We start from the raw sequence: 22,017 nt of genomic DNA, 5'->3' as shown, positions 1-22,017 counted from the left end.
ATTCTCAGAACACAATTAATTTATCTTTATTAATCTATTATAACTGTCTGTCGAAAACAAATCGAACAATAAAACATTATATACAAATCGTAGCTAAGCTGACAGGCTGTGTAATGAGCACATGCAAGTCCAGAGACCACCACACCAGTTCATCAGATTCATGGCATACAAGAATACAAACCATCAGAGAGAGAAACAGAATAAAACAAGACAAAAAATGTACATTCCAGCATCATTTGAAGACAACTGGTTTCTATTCAAGCACTAGCCTAAAGCTTCTTTTTTAATTTTAATTTTTTTTAAGAACTCCGGAGGAATAAAGTCAGTTTGAAAAAGAATGAACATTTTCTAGATAGCTGAGTTACATTCTGCTAACCCATTGCCCAAATAATGTTTCTGGATTTTTGTGTGTTCATGCAGATCAAATAAATAGGTCACATTTCATAGGTCAATCTAATTCTATTAAGACTATTCTTAACAATCTCCTTAAATACTGACTAAAACACAGTAACTTTTGGGGGAAATATTATACAAAATTGTTGAAGATTAAAAATGAATTAATAGTGATAGTAGAATTGTCTCCTCTTGCTGGCAATAATTCTCAGTTATAAAATTTTTGTTAGGACTCTTTTTTGTATTTTTTTTTTTTAACCTATTCCATTTTTATTCCATATAAAGAAAACATTGAACTAACAAATAGATAGACATAACTAAAACATTTAATCCCTTTTTAATGTCTTTCTGCGCAATGGGTCATTGTATTTCAGTGCAACACTCTACAATACAAAAGTGGGACCCCTTCAATGAAAAGAGAGGCGGAAATGGATTGAAAAAAAAGAGAGTATTATTTCCAGTAACTAGATGCAACTCCCTGCTGATGCAAAAATTGGTCCCATATAGTCTTGGTTTGAAGTTGTGGGTGTATGTCCGCTGCCTGCGCACTCATTGGTCCGTGGGATGTGTCCAGGAAGTGGTGGAGGGCAGGCTGGGACGGCTGGCGCCCCCTAGAGGTAGTCCAGCTCCAGTGCATGGCTCAGAGCCTCCAGATCAGCGCGACACGACACTCTCCAGAATGGCATGTTCTTCTGCAACACAACAACAACAGCAACAACAACAGCGTTGAGTACACAGGAACAACAGTCCTTTTGTTCTTGTTTCCGAGGGTGTGTCTGTGGGCCAGTCTGAGTGATGCGGAGGTGTGGTCTAACACCACGTGTTCTCCACCCTCACAGAGGCTGTGGGGGGGTGGGTGGGTGGGGGTGTTGATGTTCACCTTCTTTGCTACCGTCTCCTCCTCCACGCCGTCTCCTATCACCACATACACCGCACGGCGACCGAACCGCTGGGCCACGCGCTCGAAGCAGCTCTCCTTCCCTGGGCGACCCGTGGAAGAGATCAAGACGACAGTGACCAACCAGCCGAGAAAGCCGACTCCACATCGACCCTACCCCCCCACAGACATCAACTCCATACCACAACTACGTGGCTATGAAAATCCCCTCATGCACACACACACGTGGCTCTTCCTCGGGTTTCTGGACACCGACCTGACTGGAACAGCCCCCCCCCTCGCCCCCGCCACCCCCCCTCTGTCTCTTTGTGATTGGCTGCATGTGTGGTGCGGGTGAAGGGTGTGAAGGCGCGTGGGCGGACCTGTCTTGGTGGCGCTGTAGATGTTCTCGATGGGGAAGGCTGAGCCCAGGCCGTAGAGCAGCACCTTGGACAGGGCCGGGATCAGCTGGGTGGTGGTCACCAGCACGTTCACACAGTTGGGCCTGTGGGGGACGGACGACGCACGGAAGACGATGACACAACGTCAAGACGGGTCACTTTGACGGCGGGCTCGTCACTAGACATCGTTATATATATCCTCCCGCTCACTCCCACCGAAATGTGTCTGAGGTGGAGCTAAGGCATGAACTTGACAGATTCCAAATGAAATGATGGGGGTCGGTGTGGTGCTTGGCGGTGACCTGGAGTTGATGAGGGCCAGGGCCTTGAGGGCCTGTGTCAGCCACACGTCCGTCAGAACCTCCATCTCCCTCCGCAGCTGCAGCCACTCCTCTCTCTTAGGACTGCCCAGCAGACCTGCCGGTCACAACAACAGACAGGGCTTGAAGGACACAACCACAGACACCACGCCCTGCCCCTTCACGTCCAAGCACTGCACAGACGTAGGGGGTTCCGAATGGGGCTTTATGAGATATCTATGCGCATGGGTAAAACTCAATGGGAAAGCAGCGGACTACAAATTGCGAGGTACCGGGTTCAAACCTCCAACCCTGCCTTGTCGTATACATCCACAGACCATGATTAACCTCCAGTCGTGGAGTTAGGGTTAGTTGTGTGCGTGCAGTAAGAGGGGAAACAGGAAGGCCGACCCACCTCCCACGTTGTTCTTGTAGGTGTTGTAGATCTCCTTTACCCTGCGGTAGCGGAACGCCAGCTTCCTCATCCAGTCCACCCCTCCGTGGACCCCCGAGCCCAGACACAGGGTCCCCGCCCCCGCGGGGCTCTGGAAGCCGTCCGAGCCAAAGTTATACGTGCTGCAGGAACGACAACACACGCAGGACCCAGGATGAGCCTCGCAGCCAGCCTCCACAACCTCCACTCGACGTACCAACTTGCGTTTCGTTCAGAAGACGCTTTTATCCAATGCGGTGTACAGAGAGTGCACTTTGCGAGGTACAAATAGTGTTAGAGAGGCTGTAGCGCTGCCAGGACATTTTCATGGGGAAGGTTGAGTTGATTTGGCTGGAAGGGTCCACTGAGAATTACGTGATTGGATTTGTATACGGGTTCGATTTGGGCTTAGGCGATAGAATGGACACATGAAAACGTGGTTCATAGTGATGTTTGGAAGGATGCCCACAGGCATTTGGATACAAATCTGTGCTTTCAGTTGTCAAGATCAGTGCTAAGACTTTAAGTAGTTTGCCAAACGTGCCAGCAGGGTTGTTGAGGGTGCTTAGAAGCAAGTTGTAATAGCCTGTATAGTGAGTTATCAACAAAACAGCGAGGAAAAGAGTAACATTCCTGGCAACGCTTAAAGTGAAGGAATGTAAAAAGGCACTTTGATGCCTTGTCTTCTGGTACAAATATGTCTTTGTGTCTTAAAATGATTCATCACTTTAGGCTGTAAAATGTCTAGAAAGAGGGAGACAGAGGGATGACATAGGCTTATTTTGATGAGGGATGATGGGTGATACACTGATATATTCTTTTTTCTAGTGCATGTGTGTGAGAGACACAGAGGGGGGGGGGGTTAGAGAGAGAGAGTGAGAGAGAGGCACAGAGAAAGAGAATGAGAGATATATTGTTCCATAGCCCCTTCTGTGTGCGAAAAATCCTGGGGGAACGTCTGGTTCAGGGGTTGAACAGGGGAGGAGGAGAAGAGGAGAGGTGAGGGAGGAGGAGAGGAGAGGGAGGAGGAGAGGTGAGGGAGGAGGAGAGGAGAGGGAGGAGGAGAGGAGAGGGAGGAGGAGAGGTGAGGGAGGAGGAGAGGTGAGGGAGGAGGAGAAGAGAGGTAAGGGAGGAGGAGAGGGAGGAGGAGAGGAGAGGTGGGGGAGGAGGAGAGGAGAGGGAGGAGGAGAGGTGAGGGAGGAGGAGAGGAGAGGTAAGGGAGGAGGAGAGGGAGGAGGAGAGGAGAGGTGGGGGAGGAGGAGAGGAGAGGGAGGAGGAGAGGTGAGGGAGGAGGAGAGGAGAGGTAAGGGAGGAGGAGAGGAGAGGGAGGAGGAGAGGAGAGGTGGGGGAGGAGAAGAGGAGAGGAGAGGTGAGGGAGGAGGAGAGGAGAGTAGAGGGAGGAGGAGAGGTGAGGGAGGAGGAGAGGTAAGGGAGGAGGAGAGGAGAGGTATGGGAGGAGGAGAGGAGAGGTGGGAGAAGAGGGGAAGAAGAGGGAGGAGGAGAGGAGAGTAGTGGGAGGAGGAGAGGTAAGGGAGGAGGAGAGGAGAGGTATGGGAGGAGAAGAGGAGAGGGAGGAGGAGAGGAGAGGTGGGGGAGGAGAAGAGGAGAGGTGAGGGAGGAGGAGAGGAGAGGGAGGAAGAGAGGTGAGGGAGGAGGAGAGGAGAGGTGAGGGAGGAGGAGAGGACAGGGGGGAGAAGAAGGGGGAAGTATACCTCAGGTCCTGGCCATTGTCGTCTGATGCCACGTCATCAATATGAACCTGGTCACATTCCTGGGAAATGAGAGAGGAAACAGATCCATGAGTGAAGGAGATCTGTGTCAGAGGCGAGATGTGCATGGGCAGGCCTCGGGGGAACCATAGAACCAAATGAAAAGTACAAAAAATCAAACGTAGGGCAGCATGGGGGCAGATATAAGCTGCTGGAAGCAAAGACAGGGAGGCGCCAGAGAGGAGAGAGAATGAGGAGTGTTGCGGCACACCATCCCTACCTGACGCCACGTCGAAACAGAATGACAATACACCCACTTGTATTAACTGCCAAAAAATGATGATGTATCTTAGCAAACATTTCTTCCAGGGAATTTCCTCACTCTTTTTATGTCTTTTTTATATATACTCTCTCTCTCTCTCTCTCGCTCTCTCTCTCTCTCTCTCGCTCTCTCTCTCTCTCTCTCTCTCTCTCTCGCTCTCTCTCTCTCCCTGTCTCTCTCTCTCTCTCTCTCTCTCTCGCTCTCTCTCCCTGTCTCTCGCTCTCTCTCTCTCTCTCTCTCTCTCCCTGTCTCTCTCTCTCTCTCTCTCCCTTTTCTCCCAGTCTCCTGTTTCCTCCCCTGCTCCCTCTTCCGCTCTCTCTCCAGCCTAATTCTTTCCCTCTGAACTTCCTCTCTGGTATTCTCATCTCTTGAGTCCTGGTAGGCCACTAACTCCTACCGTAGCCCTTCTCTGGGCCTGCTCCTTCAGGCCCCGGGCCCTATCACCTTTCAGCCAGCCTGAGAGAGAGGAAGACGCTACCTCACCTTCCTCACGCCCTCCCTCTCTCCCCTCACGCTGGGAACCCGCTCCCACTCGGCCCCCGCAGCCCCACACAGGCCCGTTACCATGGCGGAGAGAACACGCCGGGCTCCAGATCAGCTCTATGACCGAGCCACAGCAGCAGCGCTCAACACCTCTTAAACTTTAGTGGGATTTAACGATACGATTTGGCCCTAAAAATACGTGTGTATTAGGTCCGACTTTGACAGGACTGTAACTGGTCCTGTGAAGACAAAAAATGTCCTTCCATAAATGAGATCCAGCATGTAGTCACCACACACGACTGGACTAATGCACAGAGGATCCCGAACCTTCCCGTTCAGACTCGAACTTTAGTGCTTTCCCAGCTATTGTGTTCACACGAAATGATCTCAGACTCATAAAGCGAGCGTGGACAGAGACAGTCCCCTGCACATTCTACTGAGCCACTTATGGACACATCTGATCGGAGGGCCAAAAACATTACGGCATGACAAGTAAGTTGTGCCGACACGGGTCGGGTTGAGAAGAAAAGCAAAACAGCTTTGTTGGCCTCCTTCCTTTTCCAGCCCTCCCTCCTCCCACGTGACATGTCTTTCTTTCAGAGACAGACACACACCTATAATTACCAACACACAATGTTCTCTCCCTTTCAATGAAAGGAGGCTTTTTATCCTTTTATTAGTCCAAACATGTCGTCGTATTGTTCTCTCACTGACGAGTGGTAATCATAGTTCTGTTCATACCTCGTTGGGACAGAAGGGGGAGGAACTGTACCGGATTGTTCTAGCGGAGGGATGTTTTAAAGTCTCACCTCCAGGTCGTTGAAGAAGAGACGGGAATCGGCCAGGTTGAAAATCATCTCCTCCATCCACAGGCCCAGAGACACGGCTTTGGAAGAGTCCTAACACCACACACACGAAAACATTTTGCTTGACGTTAAAACGTGTCGTTATGTAAGCATCGGACGAGTGACTGGAACCCTAAAACAAACAGAGGAAGTGAACTAAACAGCTTTGGCCTTTGATAATTGACAAGAGTCTAATCCGCGGAACCAACCGTCCTTGTTTTCCTCCCTGTCTGTTTAAACAGCCGTCCAACAGGCTGGCAGCTCAGCTGCGTGACTGACACAACAGGTTCTATCAGCCTAAGAGGAAGTGTCATTAAAAATGTGTCAATCATGACTTCCAACTAAACACTGCACTCTCTCTGTCTCTCTCTTTCTCGCTCTGTCTCTCTGTCTGTCTGTCTGTCTGTCTGTCTGTCTCTCTCTCTATCTCTCGCTCTGTCTGTCTGTCTCTCTGTCTCTCTCTCTCATTCGCCAGAACCCAAGTGCTGGGTTTAATTAATGAGTACCAACATGGGTTCGGATTCATTTCCCTAACGAGCTCATTCCAAAATATCCCTTGACAGCCACAGGAGAACCCATTGTTTATTGGACTGGGCCATGTCGGTGTAAACTTTGCTGGGGTATTGTTGCGGTTGACAGGTCAGGTGCTGTGCTGTACTGACTGGCTCTACAGGTTGGCAGGAGAACACAACAGCGACTGAGACGTCAGCCAAAGGTGACTATCAGATTAGCGCCTCTGAAACATTTGTCCGACCACTGAAATGGGTTTGATGAATAGAGGAGGCCAAGGAGAGGAGGAGGAGGAGCGGGCTGGAGGCTCGAGAGGAAGGGGGTGGAGGAAACAGGCGAGGCAGGAGAGGGGGAGGAGGAGGGGGGGAAGGAGAATAGGGAGAAGGTGGAGGCGGGGCAGGTCTTGGGTCTTAATTGGGGTAATTATCTGTAATCACCATAATCTAATACCCAGCCTCTCTGAATGCAGAAGTTCTGAGGTGAAATAAAAGAAGTCCGTCGCCTTCCAGTTAATTACAGCCGGGAATGTTTAGAAAGGAATGACCGAAAAAAGGAGAACACACACACAGGCGAAAAAAGTGAAAAACTACAATCCAGGCAATTCCACTCCTCTTTTGGTATGTCCTGAACGGTGGACGTGATAGTGAGCATGGCGAGGCCCTGGGAAGGAGTTCACACGCTATAGGGCTCCGATGCAGCAGCCTGCAGGATGATGAATGAGATACAAGGGGAGCACTTATAGAGGGAATAAAATCCTCATGTGCTCCATGGTTCACCTCATCTTCTCAGTGGAAGAGAAAACAACTGTCTTTCAGCACGCCCATTACTCTTCTGCCGCCCGGGCCCTGTCCGGGCTTCACACACACACACATTCACACACACACACATTCACACACACACACCCCCACACACACACACTAGTTTAGCATCAGGTAAATATGAAGCCATAGACCGTATTTACTGGATACAGACATCATACAGCAGAAACTGGCTACAGATTCTTAAACACAGACGACTTCAACCTGATGTAAACACGAGCCCCTCAAGAGAATCAGAAAGGATCTGAAAACAGATGACATGAATCTCAGCTGGACTGGACAATCTCCATGCTGTGGGCTTGGGTCCCTCCTCTTAACTCAGCCCCCTCCCATCATCCATCTTCCCTCATCCACGTGTGGGGACTTCCAGAAGTGTGTCCATTTCCAAGACCCCTGGTTCTGCGGAGCAGCTGGGCGGGCGCCGTCGACAATGTGCAGCGTCGGTCGCTCAGGCGCTGAGGGGTCCACCCCTCCGTCCCCCCTCAGCGACCCAAAGCAAAAAGAAACATGGGCGTGGCAAGACGGAGGACGCGCCCCACGCTCCCCCCGTGTCCGAGCGCCGGGGGGAAGCGTGAGAATTCCAAACAGCGGTGCGAGCCAAAAAACAAGAAACACCCATGTTGTTCCCCTCGTCATCTGGCTGTCTGTTACGCCGAGGCCCATCACCTGTCAATCACACGGCAGGGAACCGTGCGCGGACAAACAATCCCCCGGTCCATTGTGTAAAGAGACCGGAGGTCAGCCAGGGGGGGAAAACACCCAGCGTGTGAAAAAGGCAGGGAGAAACGAAAAAGGGCCCAAACACACAGCTAGAAGCCCCGACGTGCCTAGCGAGCAAAGTCAAATAAACAGGAGAGGGTGACGTTAAGACTGAGGGGGGGGAGGGGGGAGATGACGCGCGTTGGGGGCGTTTTCTGGGACCGATGGGATTGAGGGGAAGCCTGGGATGGAGAAAAGGAGGCGGCTGAGAGGACAGAACGGCTGTCGCCGGGAGCGTACCTTGCCGAAGCGCGTGGAGAAGCTCCCCGTGAGGAGAGAGTGGAAGATGATGATGGTCTCGTCCAGGTCCCACACAAACACGCGCTGCGGAGCAGAAAGCAAACAGAGCCCGGTCAGCGAGCGCCTCGGTCACTTCAGAAGAACCGCAGTGGTGAATGCTACATCCAGGTTTGACGGGTGGGTATGTGTGTGTGTGTGCGCGTGCGTGTGGAGGGGGGGTCGTGTCGTTACCTCTATATCGGAGTCCAGGGGGGGGGTGGGGTCGCTGACTCTCTTCCTGCCTCTCAGCTTTCCGTCTGAGCTTCGTCGAGCCGGGACCCCCTCCTCCTTCCCTGGCGTGGGGGGGCTAGGGGGCAGTTGGTATTCTCCTGGTACACACACACACACACATACACACAGATGTTAATCAAAGGCTCTGGGACGGTAAATAGCTCGATGAGAAAGGTGAGTGAAGCAAACCTCCCTGCAGAGGAAGACCAGGTAACCACCCCCTTACCTGAATGTGACTGTGGGCTGTGATTGGGCAGCACTACGGGGTGTTCCGGGTGCTGATAGGCTAAGGGGGAGGTGATGGCGGCTGGGTTGATGTTGCTGCCTGCGAGGTATGGGCTGTTGTAGTGGGAGTTGTAGTAAGGAGAGTACTGGCTCTGGCTGTAGCTGGAGTAGGCTGAGAAATCCTGACGAAACACACACACACACACACCATGAGCACATCTCACACCAGGAATAATTCAACGTATTCCTTTCACTTCCGGAGATGGACCCATTCTGTTGCTTTTAGTGAACCCACTGTTACCAGTCAAAGAACATCCGGTACCTGTTGCGTGGGGTTAAATGGAGTTGAACTGGTGATCGCATTTGTTCCTTGGAAAATTCCAGATGAAATACTGCCACCTGGAAAACAACAATTCAAAACATCACTCAAGTGGCCCAGTAGGAGAACCCGTTGACCAGATCGACATAAAAGAAGCACGCGGGGGGGGGGGGGGGGGGAGTCGAAACTTTAAAAAGTCAAGCCTACGGAGCTGTGAAGTACCGAGCTGACCCTGCCCTGCTCCAGCCCAGCCCCTCCACAGACGGGTCAGCTCTGGAGCAAGCCTGGATGGATTTATGGCTGACAAACAGACACGGGTGGGAAGGAGCGCTCCTGCTTCTGCAGCTCTCGTGGAGACACATCCCAGTGCTCAGCCCTGCAGGAGGAATGCCTTCCTCCAGGCCCCCGTTCCCCGCAGTCTGACTGTGTCTGTTAACACCTCTCAAAACACTCTACCTCCCTCCCTCCCTCCGCCACCTCCTCCTCCTCCTCGCCCCCTCCCACCAAATCAACCCCCATGTCTTTGGAGGGGATTTACCAATTCTACCGTTTAGGAAAGGACATTCGACCGATACAGCTGTGGTCCCTCTCAACTTCAAATACTAAAAAGAAAGAAAAAAGGTGGAGTTGTTTCTCCATTTTTGCCACATGTACATGTAGCACAACACACAGAGAGGGGGGTGGGGGGGGGGGGGGACATATAGAAACGAATGTCCTTTCCCAGCCGTGATGCTGGAGACAAGGCCCCCCCCGCTCCAGCCCCCGCCAGGGTCTCTGGTCCCAGCATGAGAGCCAAACCCACAACATGCACCTTCACCTCTCGCCTTTGACGGTGAGGGTCAATTTCACGCTGCTTTGAAAGCCATAAAGTCATACTGAGCGAAGCATGCTTTGGGCGCCGGACAACTGAGGAATGTTTGGGGCGAAGAAAAAAAAACAGAAAACACACCAAAAAACACACATGGACAACACACACATTTTCTCTTTGGATGTCTTTCACATCGTTCCCCGCAAACACACACATGCTTATACACACACGCGCACGCACGCACACACACAGCACACGTCCATGTGGGGCAGTGTTGTAGGTCTGGGTGGAGGAGGGGGGTTTGACCCCCAGAGGAGAGGGGGAGGGGGGGGGGGAGACGGCTGACGCCAGGAGGCCAGACCGCAGCTAATGGACAACAGGTGTGGTGGAGGACAGCATGGGCCTTGCTCAGGCACTGCGACGGACGCCCACCTGGAACCACAGGACCCCCTCGGTCAGTCGGCGAGCAGTCCGGACGATGAGGTTTGGGTGAGGGCAGTGTGTGTCTGCGTGTCGTCGAATGACCATTGCATGTTTGTCTGGGTCAGAGAGTGCGTGGACAGTGTGTGTGTGTGTGTGTGTGTGACCCACCGTGTGTGGAGTAGCTGTAGAGAGCTTGGCTTGGTGGAGTGCTGCTGAAGTTTGAGTAGCCCAGGAGGCTGTTCTGTCCTGGGGAGTGGCTGAGGCCATCCTCGGTTTTAATGTCTGACATGGGAGAGAGAGGAGAGGCTACCTTAGACCACGGTTCTTGCAGCAAGTAATCCGTATGTCAATGAGTGTGCATGTGCACCACTACTGCAGAGAGACACAGAGAGAGAGAGAGAGACGGAGAGAGAGAGAGACACAGAGAGAGGGAGAGAGAGAGAGAGAGAGAGAGAGAGAGAGAGAGAGAGAGAGAGAGAGAGACAGAGAGAGAGGGCTGTGGGGAGGGGGTCCTCACTGTAGGAGGGCATGCTGTAGCCCTGTGTGTGGTGCGTGTAGGGTGCGTAGGGTCCGGCAGGCTGGAGGGCGGGGCTGTACTGGGTCTGTCCATATGCCGCCATCACTGCTCTCGGGTGAGCTGACACAAGAGGAGGAAAGGGGACCGTCAGCAGGTGCAGATGGGTCTAGAGGAGGGTCAAACTAGGTTAGACCAAAAGCAGGCCCTAGACCTCAGACATGGCCAGAAGAAAAAGGAATTGCTTGCTTTATAGGCGGTTGTGAGAAAAAAATGAAACTCACCTGTCGAAGAAGAAAGTGTCTAAAATGGATCGTCAGGGGCCCTGTGTATGGGATTGTCAAAATGAAAACAACATGTCTCAATAGAGAACAAAAAGATGATTTGCATGATAAGGATTAAACAACGCAATCCTATTATATAACACTTTGTCGTGGCGAGGCGTTCACTGTAATCCACACAAGTATGAGCCTGTATTGGATATTAGGCAAGAGACCTGCTGTCAAAAATCTGATCTTTACAAAGGTCTCAGCCCGTACCTGACGGTGAAGCGCTCTCCTGTCACAGCCCAGTCAGTGGAGATCCTCGCTCCCTGTCAGCTATTCTGGGTAAACAAAGGCAAACAGTCATCAGAGGAATGCAGGTGAATGACACACGGCAACAGACCACAGGCCAAAACACTTCAGAGAGACAGGGGAGGAGAGAGAAAGAGAGAGAGAGAGAGAGAGAGAGGGTGAAAGAGAGGGTGAAAGAGAGAGAAAGAGAGAGGGTGAAAGAATGGGTGAAAGAGAGGGAGAAAGAGAGGGTGAAAGAGAGGGTGAAAGAGAGAGAGAGAGAGGGTGAAAGAATGGGTGAAAGAGAGAGAGAGAGAGAGAAAGAGAGAGGGTGAAAGAATGGGTGAAAGAGAGGGAGAGAGAGAGAAAGAGAGAGGGGGAAAGAGAGGGTGAAAGAGAGAGAGAGAGAGAGAGAGAGAGAGAGAGAGAGAAAGAGAGAGGGTGAAAGAATGGGTGAAAGAGAGGGAGAGAGAGAGAAAGAGAGAGGGGGAAAGAGAGGGTGAAAGAGAGAGAGGGGGGGAAGGAAAGAGAGCAAGAAAGGGGGAAGGGAACGGGGGAATAAGAGAGAGGGAGTGTTGGAACGAGAGAAAGATAGGGGGAGGAAGCTGGGAGAAAGAGAGAGGCGGAGAGGGAAATAGAGAGAGTGGGGGAGTAGGGGAGGGAGAGGGCAGATAATTACCCTGAGTCACACAGTTGAAGAGGTGATGTGGATTAGGAAGAGAAAAGTCGAGAGAGGTTTATTTAAGAATGCACCCATTAGGAGCTTTATTGACAGACACCAGTCAAAACGGCTGTTAGTCAAAACTTGATTGGTGACATAGTTCCTGGGAAATGTCATACTTGTATCCTTCAGAGCCACGCAAACTTTTGGCATGGGCAGCACATTAGATAAGCACTTTGTAAATCGATAAGCGTGACATGAGTGACACATACACAAAGAGTATTCTAGTACTGAACTTAACAAGAACTAACCAGCAAACACACGGCACACAAGGAAATGCTACCCACGGCCAACCGTCATCTCAACAGAGGCCAGAAACATAGATGAACCATAACCAATAAGGGAAGGATAAATAAACACACAAGACAGAGGGAGAGTGAAGAGGAAATGGGAGAGAAAGAAAGAATTTGTACCACACAAGAATTAGGGGGTAATGATAAAGGGGAACGATGAATAAATAACCTAAGTTAGAAAGAGAGGATATGGGAAATAGAGAGGAAGAGAGGAAATAGAGAGTGAGAGAGAGAGGTTGGGAGAGAGAAAGGGAGAGTGATAGGTCAGTGGGGTAGAGCTCTCAGGGTCAATGCCAACATTCTTCATTCTTCCAAACAGGAAGTGTACTAAGGACTACGGCTGTGTGTGTCTACCCATGTGACCCCTGGTCAGGTTCTGCAGGTTCCTCTCTCTTCCTCTATCGTTCTTCCGGATCCTGAGAGGTCCCCAGTTGAACCACAGCTAGAAAACGGTTTCCCCATACTTCTAAGATCCTTCTGTTTCAAACATTTCAACTGACAGAAGCCGCGTGTACAACCCATGCGGCAGGCTTAACCACCAAGCCACAAGTCACCGCTTCATTTGCCAATAGGTCACAGTTCCCTCTGAGGTGACAAATGAGAGAACCAGTTCACCAGACGCCAAGTCGGGGCAGCAAGGTTAAAACATGGGGACACAAAAACTCCCCCCTGTTCCCTCGACCCCCTGGGTCAGGGCTCGGCCTCCCCTGCCTCGGGCCACTTCACCCTGGCCACGGCCATGCACACCGCCTCAGCCGACAGCCCTCTGACACAGATGGAAGACACCCATGAAAGATGGAGGCCAAACCAGTACATACAGCCACTAACTCGAGGGAGTGTTGCACGAAAGAAATGAGCGGAGAGGAAAAACGGCGGCTGGAGCGCCATGCTCATTTCCTCGGCGCGTATGAGAGGAATCCCTCGCGCGAGAGGGCGTGCAAAGGTGTTTGTGAGTGCACTCACAAAACAAAACCAAAGTAAGAGAGAGGGAGAGAGAGAGTTAGAGAGAGAGGGTTAGAGAGACAGTTAGAGAGAGGGAGTTAGAGAGAGAGACAGAGAGAGAGTTAGAGAGGGAGTTAGAGAGAGAGTTAGAGAGAGAGACCGCATGTTTCATAAATGATCCAGCAGTAGAAAAGATGAGGCCTAACTGCCTCCTGTCTACTGAGGTTTTCAAATGAGCAGAAGCCTTAAGACCTGCCTCCATTCATTATGTCTGTCACTCCAAGGTCTCCTCAGTTAATAACACCGGGCCTGACAGACACATCTCAAAGAAGATAAATCATACGTTACTCCAACTTTGACTGATGAAGCTAACCCCTTGCTTCTTCAAACAGGGGACTATGAGTCACTGAGGCATCTGCTGTTTTCTCAGCAAATAGTGGTATTTCTACTGTGAATGGCCTTTAAAACCACTTACGTGATGGCAGTTAATGGCCGTAATCTAAACATAAATAAGGTGGACCGTAAATGTGACAGGGAGAGGTGATGGACAGTCACCCGCAGGGGGATACAACTGGAAAACCCTGGAGGAAATCTTCACATGCAGAGAAAGAAAATCCCTTGAAATGTGGGGTAGGGCTTGCCTCCATTTTAGACCAGACTCTGTATTCCGACACGCTAAAACAGGATTGTTTCCTTTCATCACCGAATATTTCTCCTATCTTGACTTTGTATTTTTCTTTCAGAGCTCAATCCAACCCCAACACGGACGGAGAGAGTTTCAGCCAATCACGTCCTTTATCTGACACCCCCATCACACTCCAGTCCCGGCCAATCAGGGGTGTCGGCCCGAGACAGCCACCCCACACCACAGAGGAAACCCGCCTTGTTGACTCACCTCGCCGACCAGGGAGAGCGGAGCACCGGGGGCCGAGCGCCGTGCTCCGCCTGGCCGTGCAGCAGGGGGAACATGGGAACGTGAACCGGGGCTGCCCCCATCCCAGCCCGACTTCCCCTCTGTCCCCGTGATGCACGCAGCACTTCCTGGTACGGCCCAGGCGTGGAGCAAAAGGCCATGGGAAGACAGGGAGATCAGCCCAGATCAGCGGAGCAGGCGAGGGCCCTGCTTGTAACTGAGCTAAAACAAACCCAACAGGGGCCAGGGCCTGCCAGGCTCCAGGTCCACCTGGGTCCTGGAGTTCTTCTGGAACAGCCTTTCTTTTTTTCTTCACGGGTATCGTATTCTCCAGCCCTGTGATGGGTTGCATCACGGCGCAGCTCCGTGGGGTTTCAAATGCTGCTCGACAACACGGTGAGACTCATGTCACCTTTACAGGGACTTGTGTGTTTTTTATTGAAGTCTCATGTCTGCACAAAGCCTGTATATATATATATATATATATATATATATATATATATATATATATATATATGAGTCAACAAATGGATGTAGTGTGTAAAAAAAAAGACCATGTCACACATCAGATATGACCCTTCTCTGAATTGACCCCTTATTGATCACATCAGGTCTCGGCGCGGCATGCGAGGTGGCAAAGGTGACCTACGATCTCCAACCAGGCCATATGGAGCCCTGGAGTCTGTCTCTCTGCCTGGGGGGGGGAATGGATACACTCCAGCACACTAGAACCACAGTCTCTCTCCTCAACAAAGGGCCCCAGTACAAGGTTTCAGCATTGTCGAGCTCCTCATTTTCTCGAATGGTCTTGTGCTAAGAGTCAGTGCCATCTGCCAGTCGATGCCCTCCGTGGTCTGGCGTCTGGCCTTTGGGCAGAAAGCTGCACCTCAGAGACAAAGTTATACAACGTCAAAGAGGTGTCATTAATGTCGTACACGTTGTAACCTGGCTGTATTGTGGCGGGCAATCGACTTGAGTCGCTGGAAGTCAAGTGGGAGATGCAATTGTAGGGTAATGATCCACAAAGGTCAATCAAGTCTTGTGAATAATGTCTGGCAAGCACACCCACGCACTCTCACACAGACACACACAGACACACACAGACACACACAAACACACACAGCCTGTGGCTTTACCCTCACTGCAGCCTTTAAACCTCATAGCTCATAAATAAAACTGGCTGACAAACTCTCAATCTTTGGCCTGCGGGGCCAACAGTTGGGCGGGGGTGGGGTAGGGGGTAGGGGAGAGCTTGAGGATAGGGCAGCTGGGGGGTTAGGGTGGCTGGGAAGTTTGTGGGGGCTGGGTGATGGCCAACTGTGCTTCGTTACTGGGGGTGAACTGGGCGATTAGCGTACTCTGGAGCTGGAGTTATGGGGGAATGGGTGTCTGTGGGTCAGGGAACAGGGGAGACTAATAGACTGAGGAGCTGGCTGGCTAGGAGGCTGGGAGGAGGCAGGGTAGGAGGCTGGTTGAGGTCTGGGGCAATTTGTGAGGCTTGCAGGGCTGTGCGTCCCAGACGCTGGTGGTCTAAAGACAGATGTTACAGAAGGATTGTGACCCAGTGTAGAGCTGATGAGGTGATTTACAATCTGGGAGGAGCCTCCTCAACACTGTACTGTGTGTGTGTTTGTCATTAAGGAACAACTAATTGATGAACGCACTACCAGTGCACAGTTAGGGCTGATGCAAATGAGGTGTGATGATCACGTTATCTATGATCGGTGGCCTTTCTTTTCCACTCGACAGACTTCCAGCAACAAGACTGCTTTTCATACCAGCTGCACCCCGGACCACCCCGTAATGAAGCGCCCTTCCTTCAATACGCCCACTATCTCTCCATCCACCCCGTCTGTCTGTCTGTCTGACCACCCGTTCGGCTCTCTCCTCCTAATCCCTGTTTCTGACACCCTCTAATACTTCTCATCGTATCCATGTCTCCCTCCAGCAGGACCACCTAGAGGCCCCAGAGGCCGGACCACGTCTCCCCAGAAGCAGTGCCCCGGGACGGGGTCAGGGAGGAGGGACAGCTGCTTCGACCCCCCCAGCAGCCGGGCCTCGGCTGGGGGATACGTGAGGCACTAGGTGACCTCAGTCAGATGGTGGTCTGCTCTGCTCACAGGTAAAACATCTGCTCCACTGATGGAAGAGTGGGCGCACACGTGCACACACACACACGTGCACACACACACACGTGCACACGCACACACACACAAACACACACATGCACACGCACGCGCACACACACACACACACACACAGGACTGACTCTTTCAAAGTCATTAAGAGAAAAAGATTTGCCCGTCACCCCCATTCCCTGCCCTCTCCATGCTTGATGACAATGCCTGCTCTAGTAGCTAGCAGCTGTCCAGTAGCTACAGTACACACCCCTACCTGCAAGGACTTCTTCTGACTTAGCCATTTCTCTTTGATCAGCACAGCAAGGACTTTCAGTATATTACTGGGTTGGTCAGTTATGTAGTCCACAGCACACTCTGCATGTGTATCTGTATGATGGCATATCATGTATGACTAATTTAGTTTCAAAACAATTGGACCATAATCCCCCAAAATCATTAAAGACATTCCCTGTCTGTGTGTGGCTTTGTGAAATGAGATAAGGAGAGCAGAGATAGCCAAAGAGACAGCTGTTGTCTGCTGACAGACCAGGATTCAACACACACACACACACAGACACACACACACAGACACATACACACACACAGAGTTGGATTGCCCCAGGCCTCCCTGGGTGCTCCCCAGGGTATAGGAGAATGGGAGAGGGGAGGCGGGGGAGGTGGAGGGAGATAGGGAAGAGAAGGAGGGGTGAGGGTCATACTTCTGTTCCTCTCCACAAACTGCTCAGGCACATCGAGCCAAACAGCTCCAGCTCCAATTCTGTTCCTGCTCTCAACACGCACTCTACACGTTCTCTTCCTCCTCCTCCCCACTTTCACACAGCACAATGGGCCTATTGCTCCAGGGCATTTAGGATTAGAAAAAAAGGCCTTTATTGAATTCTACTTCCACATTTATAACCTGAGGTAATTTTAGGGGGCGTTAGGTAGATGGTCATTGTGTAGGAACACAAACGCAAAGGTACTGGGAGCTTTGTGGATAGGGGGGTTCTAAAAGAAACTCTTCACAATGCAACTAAAAACACATAATTGAAATCTTAGTCTTCATTCATTGTGGTACTTTTGACAAAGTGTGTTTGAGAGAGAAATATAGTTATGCTTATGATTTGGCAACGATACTGTAACTTCAATCAACAATTGTCTCAGTGTATGGAGATTTTAGTAAGACTTCTTGGTTTAAGTTTCAGGACTAGATGCTAAATACAAGAGCCATATTGTTGGTGGGAAGGTTATGCAGTGTATAAATGAGTCAGCAAATTCCAGTCGTTGAATTTGTAAATGTATCAAATGGACTTTGTTGTTGTACTGTAAGGCATTGGTATTTGGATATATAGCGTTTTAAACACTATCTCAGAACAGTTGATAATGAAATAAAAAATGTCAAAGGCATTCTAATTGAACAAGCAGTATTAGATTTTGGAAGTTTTTTGAGAATTGTAGGAAGTACAGTATTTCACCAGTGTGATAGGCTGGTCATGAAAGCCTGATAAAGGGCAGGTAGAGAGAGAGAGAGAGAGAGAGAGAGAGAGAGAGAGAGAGAGAGAGAGAGAGAGAGAGAGAGAGAGAGAGAGAGAGAGAGAGAGAGAGAGAGAGAGAGAGAGAGAGAGAGAGAGAGAGAGAGAGAGAGAGAGAGAAAGAGAGAAAGAAAATGTGTGTGCCCTTGAGAAGGGGGCTTTAAGCTAGCCGTAAAATAATGAAATTGGTGCAGATAAAGTCAGGAAGAGCAGAGCTTCCTATAAAAATATTTATCATTCCACAAACCTTTGGCTACAGAGGAGTTTGAATTAATTTGTGTTTTCTTAAGAGGGGGGTGCCTCACGCTCCAGGATGGGGAATTCTCCTCGGTGTTGGACTTTAGGCTGCCGCTTATTCACAATTTATTAGACTCAGTAATAGAAACCATGAAGAGAGAGAGAGAGAGTCCCGCATAGGAGAGGCCGTCCAAAAATGGGGCCTAATGTTATTAGGAGACGAAACCGAGGGTTAAATCAAACACACCCAAGCACACCCTGCCTAAGGTATGTGGTCTGCTTTTTACCATCACTTTATTTGTGGGGGTGAAAGTACAGACTTACAGAGATTTACATTCTGTCATTTTTCTGAACTTGACCCCATTTTGGTGATATTTACTCCACAACGATTATTTTAGTCAGATGGCTGACTTTGACAAAGAGGGATGACGTCAAATACAGATTATAATCAAATCATTTGAATAAATAAAACAAACATATTTGATTGATTGTGTTAACTATTACAGTTTAAGGTGCAGAAAGTCCATGAAAGTCCATGAAAGAGAAAAGAGACTACCAATTAAATCAAATGCTTCAATAAAGTTTTTGGGGAACTATTTGTCCTCCATACGGTGCAATTCAACTAAAAAATGTATACACTCCTAAATGCTTTTTTACACCTTATGTTTTATTTTTTTTACAATATCTATCTAAATGTCAAGATGTTGATGGTTTTGTGACAACGAAAAGACAGATTTCAGCCTGAACGCAGCAGAGACAGATGCAGCCTTGCCTCTCCAACTCTTAAATGCGGCTAATAAACAAGTGTTTAAAGGTGATTTCAATGGCTAGCAAAACACACACGCGCTGGTTTTAGCCCAGAGCTATGAAGGGCTCCTTGATAAATATGAATACCTGCCTTCAAAAAAAAAGCTTAATGTGGCTCCCTCTAATTACTTAATGAAGTCCCTGACTCCTGGCAGCTCCCAGTGATTGGTGCAATCTTCTGTGCCAAAGCCAAGCAAATGTGTTGAAAGGAATCAATTGCCAACGAGGAAAACAAAGGCTATAACTGGAAAATGGGCTTGCAGCAATACTGTACCCACTGTCTCTATGCTCTTTATATGAATAGGCAACACATCAAACTTTACAAAAAAAGAGTGGAAAGCTTTTCAAACAGATAATTTTTTTAGGGCCTTAATAAATTGACAGTTGCCTTGTATAATATATCTTAATGACTTTCATGACAATACATGGGGGGACTACTGTATTGTAGTAAAAGGTGTCAATATACAAGATAGGGTCAAATGTAAGGTATTATTGGGAACGGTATTTTACTGACAAAGAAGTAGTTGGCCTAGGTAGTTTAAGGACTCTTGAAAATGTAAAATGTTACCAGAAAGCGTAATATGGATTTCATGTGTGAATTGTGGAACACTTTACCAAATAATTAATGACATAAATGATATTCTTATTTTCAAATGAGCATGAACCTTTATTTGTGTCACTTATCATATATGCTACATTTTTTCAAAATCTAATTCACCCACATTATGTGAAGACTGCATTCAATGAAGAGCATTAGAGAATACATTTTTTATTAAATGTAATTTCCATTCATATTATGTCTATCTATATTAATAATGTGTCTATTATTCATATATCTGCTATTACAGTATTATGGTTAAATCAGCTGGACTGTTTCTTATTTGAAACAGGCCCACATTGGGTTACTACTTTAATTTGCTATGCAATAAACACATTTTAGGTTTTTGACTCAGCTATCACGCGCAGCAAAATCGTCTCTTGATTAACTGATACGTGGGAATGTATTAACGCTATAGCATAGCCTATATAATTCAATGTCAACTTAATTCAAAACAAAGGTATCTTTTACAATTAGCTATGGACTAACCTACAAGTAGCATTTCCTAATTGTATTTGAACAAAACTTCAATTTAGTAGTTTAAATATATAGGCCTATGTGGGAAACTTGCATAATATAAAATATGCATCGCGGAAATCTAAATGTATATTAACATGTAATATTACGCTATAGCCAACATAAATTCCTCAATCATACTCTAATAAAGAAAATTCAAATACCACGGTTATTGATTGTATTCCTATTGGCTTCCATTGTTATCATTTTCCATTAGTTAAAGCATAACTCAAGAACTAATTCACTTACCATCCTTTAGGTTGAAAACTGGGAAGTTCGGTGATTCAGAACAGTCTCTCCATGTCAGCGTGGTGACTGTTGTCTAAATTCAGAATGCTCACAAATCTGTTTAATCGATTGTCCGGCACAATCAAGAGGAGTTCGCCCTCGCGCTATGGACACATATCCTCTTCTGAAGATGAATTGACAGATTTGTGTTCGATCCCTTTCCGCCCGCCACTAGATCAGTCTGTCCATAAAGCCGAATTGACAGCATTCACGCCAAAAACCGTATCGGTAACGTTTGTACCTTCCACTTCCAGGAACGTTTTCGCTTCGGCGGCGGTGGAGAACTGTTAAGTAAATGAGCAAAGTTTGGTTCCTCCTCTTCGGGGTGTTCACTTGACGTGGTGTGTGTGTGTGTGTGTTGTGTTTGTGTGTGTGTGCGTGTGTGTGTGTGGAGGTCTAGGAGTGCTGTATATCAGCGAGAGAAAGACAGTGCACGCGCGCGTTGTTGAGTTTCAATTGACTTCTTTTCTTCACTTAACAAAATAGCTCGAGTCTATTAGTTCTTAATCTCTTTTATCTCACCTCTATCTTTGTTTGGTCAAGAGCTCCTTTCTTGGCAGCTGTTTACATTATGCCTGGAAGCTCTTGGCCATTCACGCGGAGCCATATAGTGTTGACAGACTTACGCATGACAGATTTGTAGATAAGTTCTTCGATTCTTAGCGCTCAAATGATTTATAATTTATCAGAAAATTGGGCAGATTCTTTATCAAGATTTTAATGACTCTTAATGCACCTTTTCAAAAAGGCCACATTACCAATGTTTGTGATGGCAACAACCTTTTTGACAGAATTTTTTTTTTCGTCTCTTCTGGTAGATGACCTTAGCATAATTTTAAGCTTTTAAAATCAGAATGATTTACTTATGCCACCTTTTCAGTAGCTGGTATGGGCATATATTAAATGTCAAGCAATTTATTTAGGCCTAGGCCTATTTCAGATCATTTGCAGTATAACATTAACAACTAAAAAATAATAGATTCTCTCAAGCTAAATTTAAAAAATAAACTACGTCATGAGATAGTTCAAATCACCTTTGCTGCACATAGCTACACTGTAGCTATCTCACTGAAGTGGACCTTGAACAAGTTTAGTCATTATCAAAAAAGAAAAAAAAAGGCAATGACCGATGTTTGTCTACAGATATCAAAATTTGACTACACAGTCAGGAGCATGGCCAGCTGGTGTGGATGTGTATCCTGTAACATGAGCAAGTCTGCTGTTGCTTGGAGCCCGCTGGAGAAGGAAGCAGGTTCTCTGGTGTGTCACCAACAGGATGTTCTCTCTGACACCCAGGCCCATGACGGAGGTCACCAAGCGGGAAGACAGACCTGCCTGGGCTGATAATGATTTCTCGAAATACCAGAGGAGCTTGTGTCATAGCTGTCACCGTCCGCTTAAATCAAGGGGTTCAACTGCAGTGTAAAAGCTGCTTTGCATGTTGTTGTCAGGCGAGCAATTGTCTTTCTTCCTCTTTCAAGTAACCTTCCAAAGGGAGATAGAGATGGAGTAGATCGAAATAACCTAGACCGGAGGAATGATGTTGTTATTTATGGACGTCTTCAATGTTGCTTTGCAATTGTGTATTGTATGTAATGTAGAATGAACCATTTACTCAACGAGTCAGATCTTTCCTTCTCCTCTTTACTCTAGAGGTACCAAAGAGAGGGCAGACCGGGGTTACGGAAAAGTCCCGTCATGTAACAAACGTTACCTACCACTCAGTGAAGTAATTTGACCCGGACACCCAGTGTTCGTCTGCTCGTGATTCATTAGCCAGACGTATGGGCACGTTTCATTCTTCCATCGGAATGCTCCGCCTGAGAACTGAAAGCTGCCATTGTCTGC

At 48.5% G+C, this 22,017-nt stretch overlaps 1 protein-coding gene across 1 annotated transcript; it reads right to left on the bottom strand.

The window, feature by feature from the left end:
- Position 1: 1 nt before the first annotated feature.
- Positions 2–20,472, bottom strand: eya2 (EYA transcriptional coactivator and phosphatase 2). The gene is made up of 16 exons (XM_084705543.1): positions 20,131–20,472; positions 11,188–11,252; positions 10,933–10,973; positions 10,652–10,817; positions 10,303–10,416; positions 8,907–8,983; positions 8,586–8,766; positions 8,321–8,457; positions 8,090–8,173; positions 5,727–5,816; positions 4,116–4,174; positions 2,386–2,546; positions 1,974–2,088; positions 1,654–1,775; positions 1,274–1,374; positions 2–1,085 (listed from the first exon to the last, which is right to left on the bottom strand). Exons 4-16 carry the CDS (start codon positions 10,752–10,754, stop codon positions 1,005–1,007), a joined length of 1,425 nt encoding a protein of 474 aa, XP_084561669.1. The 5' UTR covers positions 10,755–10,817; positions 10,933–10,973; positions 11,188–11,252; positions 20,131–20,472; the 3' UTR covers positions 2–1,004.
- Between the last annotated feature and the right edge of the window lie 1,545 nt (positions 20,473–22,017).

Source organism: Hypomesus nipponensis, chromosome 9 (assembly GCF_054491055.1).
Source record: "Hypomesus nipponensis isolate SF chromosome 9, ASM5449105v1, whole genome shotgun sequence".
Classification (NCBI taxonomy): Eukaryota; Metazoa; Chordata; class Actinopteri; order Osmeriformes; family Osmeridae; genus Hypomesus; species Hypomesus nipponensis.
This window is presented reverse-complemented; position numbering and strand designations above follow the sequence as displayed.

What these genes read in the sequence shown, in the direction of transcription:
- eya2 (XM_084705543.1), bottom strand. Translation starts at nt 10,754, where the DNA reads ATGGCGGCATATGGACAGACCCAGTACAGCCCCGCCCTCCAGCCTGCC. An exon ending in CATTTAACCCCACGCAACAG is followed by an intron (nt 8,767 to 8,906) that starts GTACCGGATGTT and finishes GTGTTTCGTCAG; the next exon opens with GATTTCTCAGCCTACTCCAG. An exon ending in CCCTGGACTCCGATATAGAG is followed by an intron (nt 8,174 to 8,320) that starts GTAACGACACGA and finishes TCTGCTCCGCAG; the next exon opens with CGCGTGTTTGTGTGGGACCT.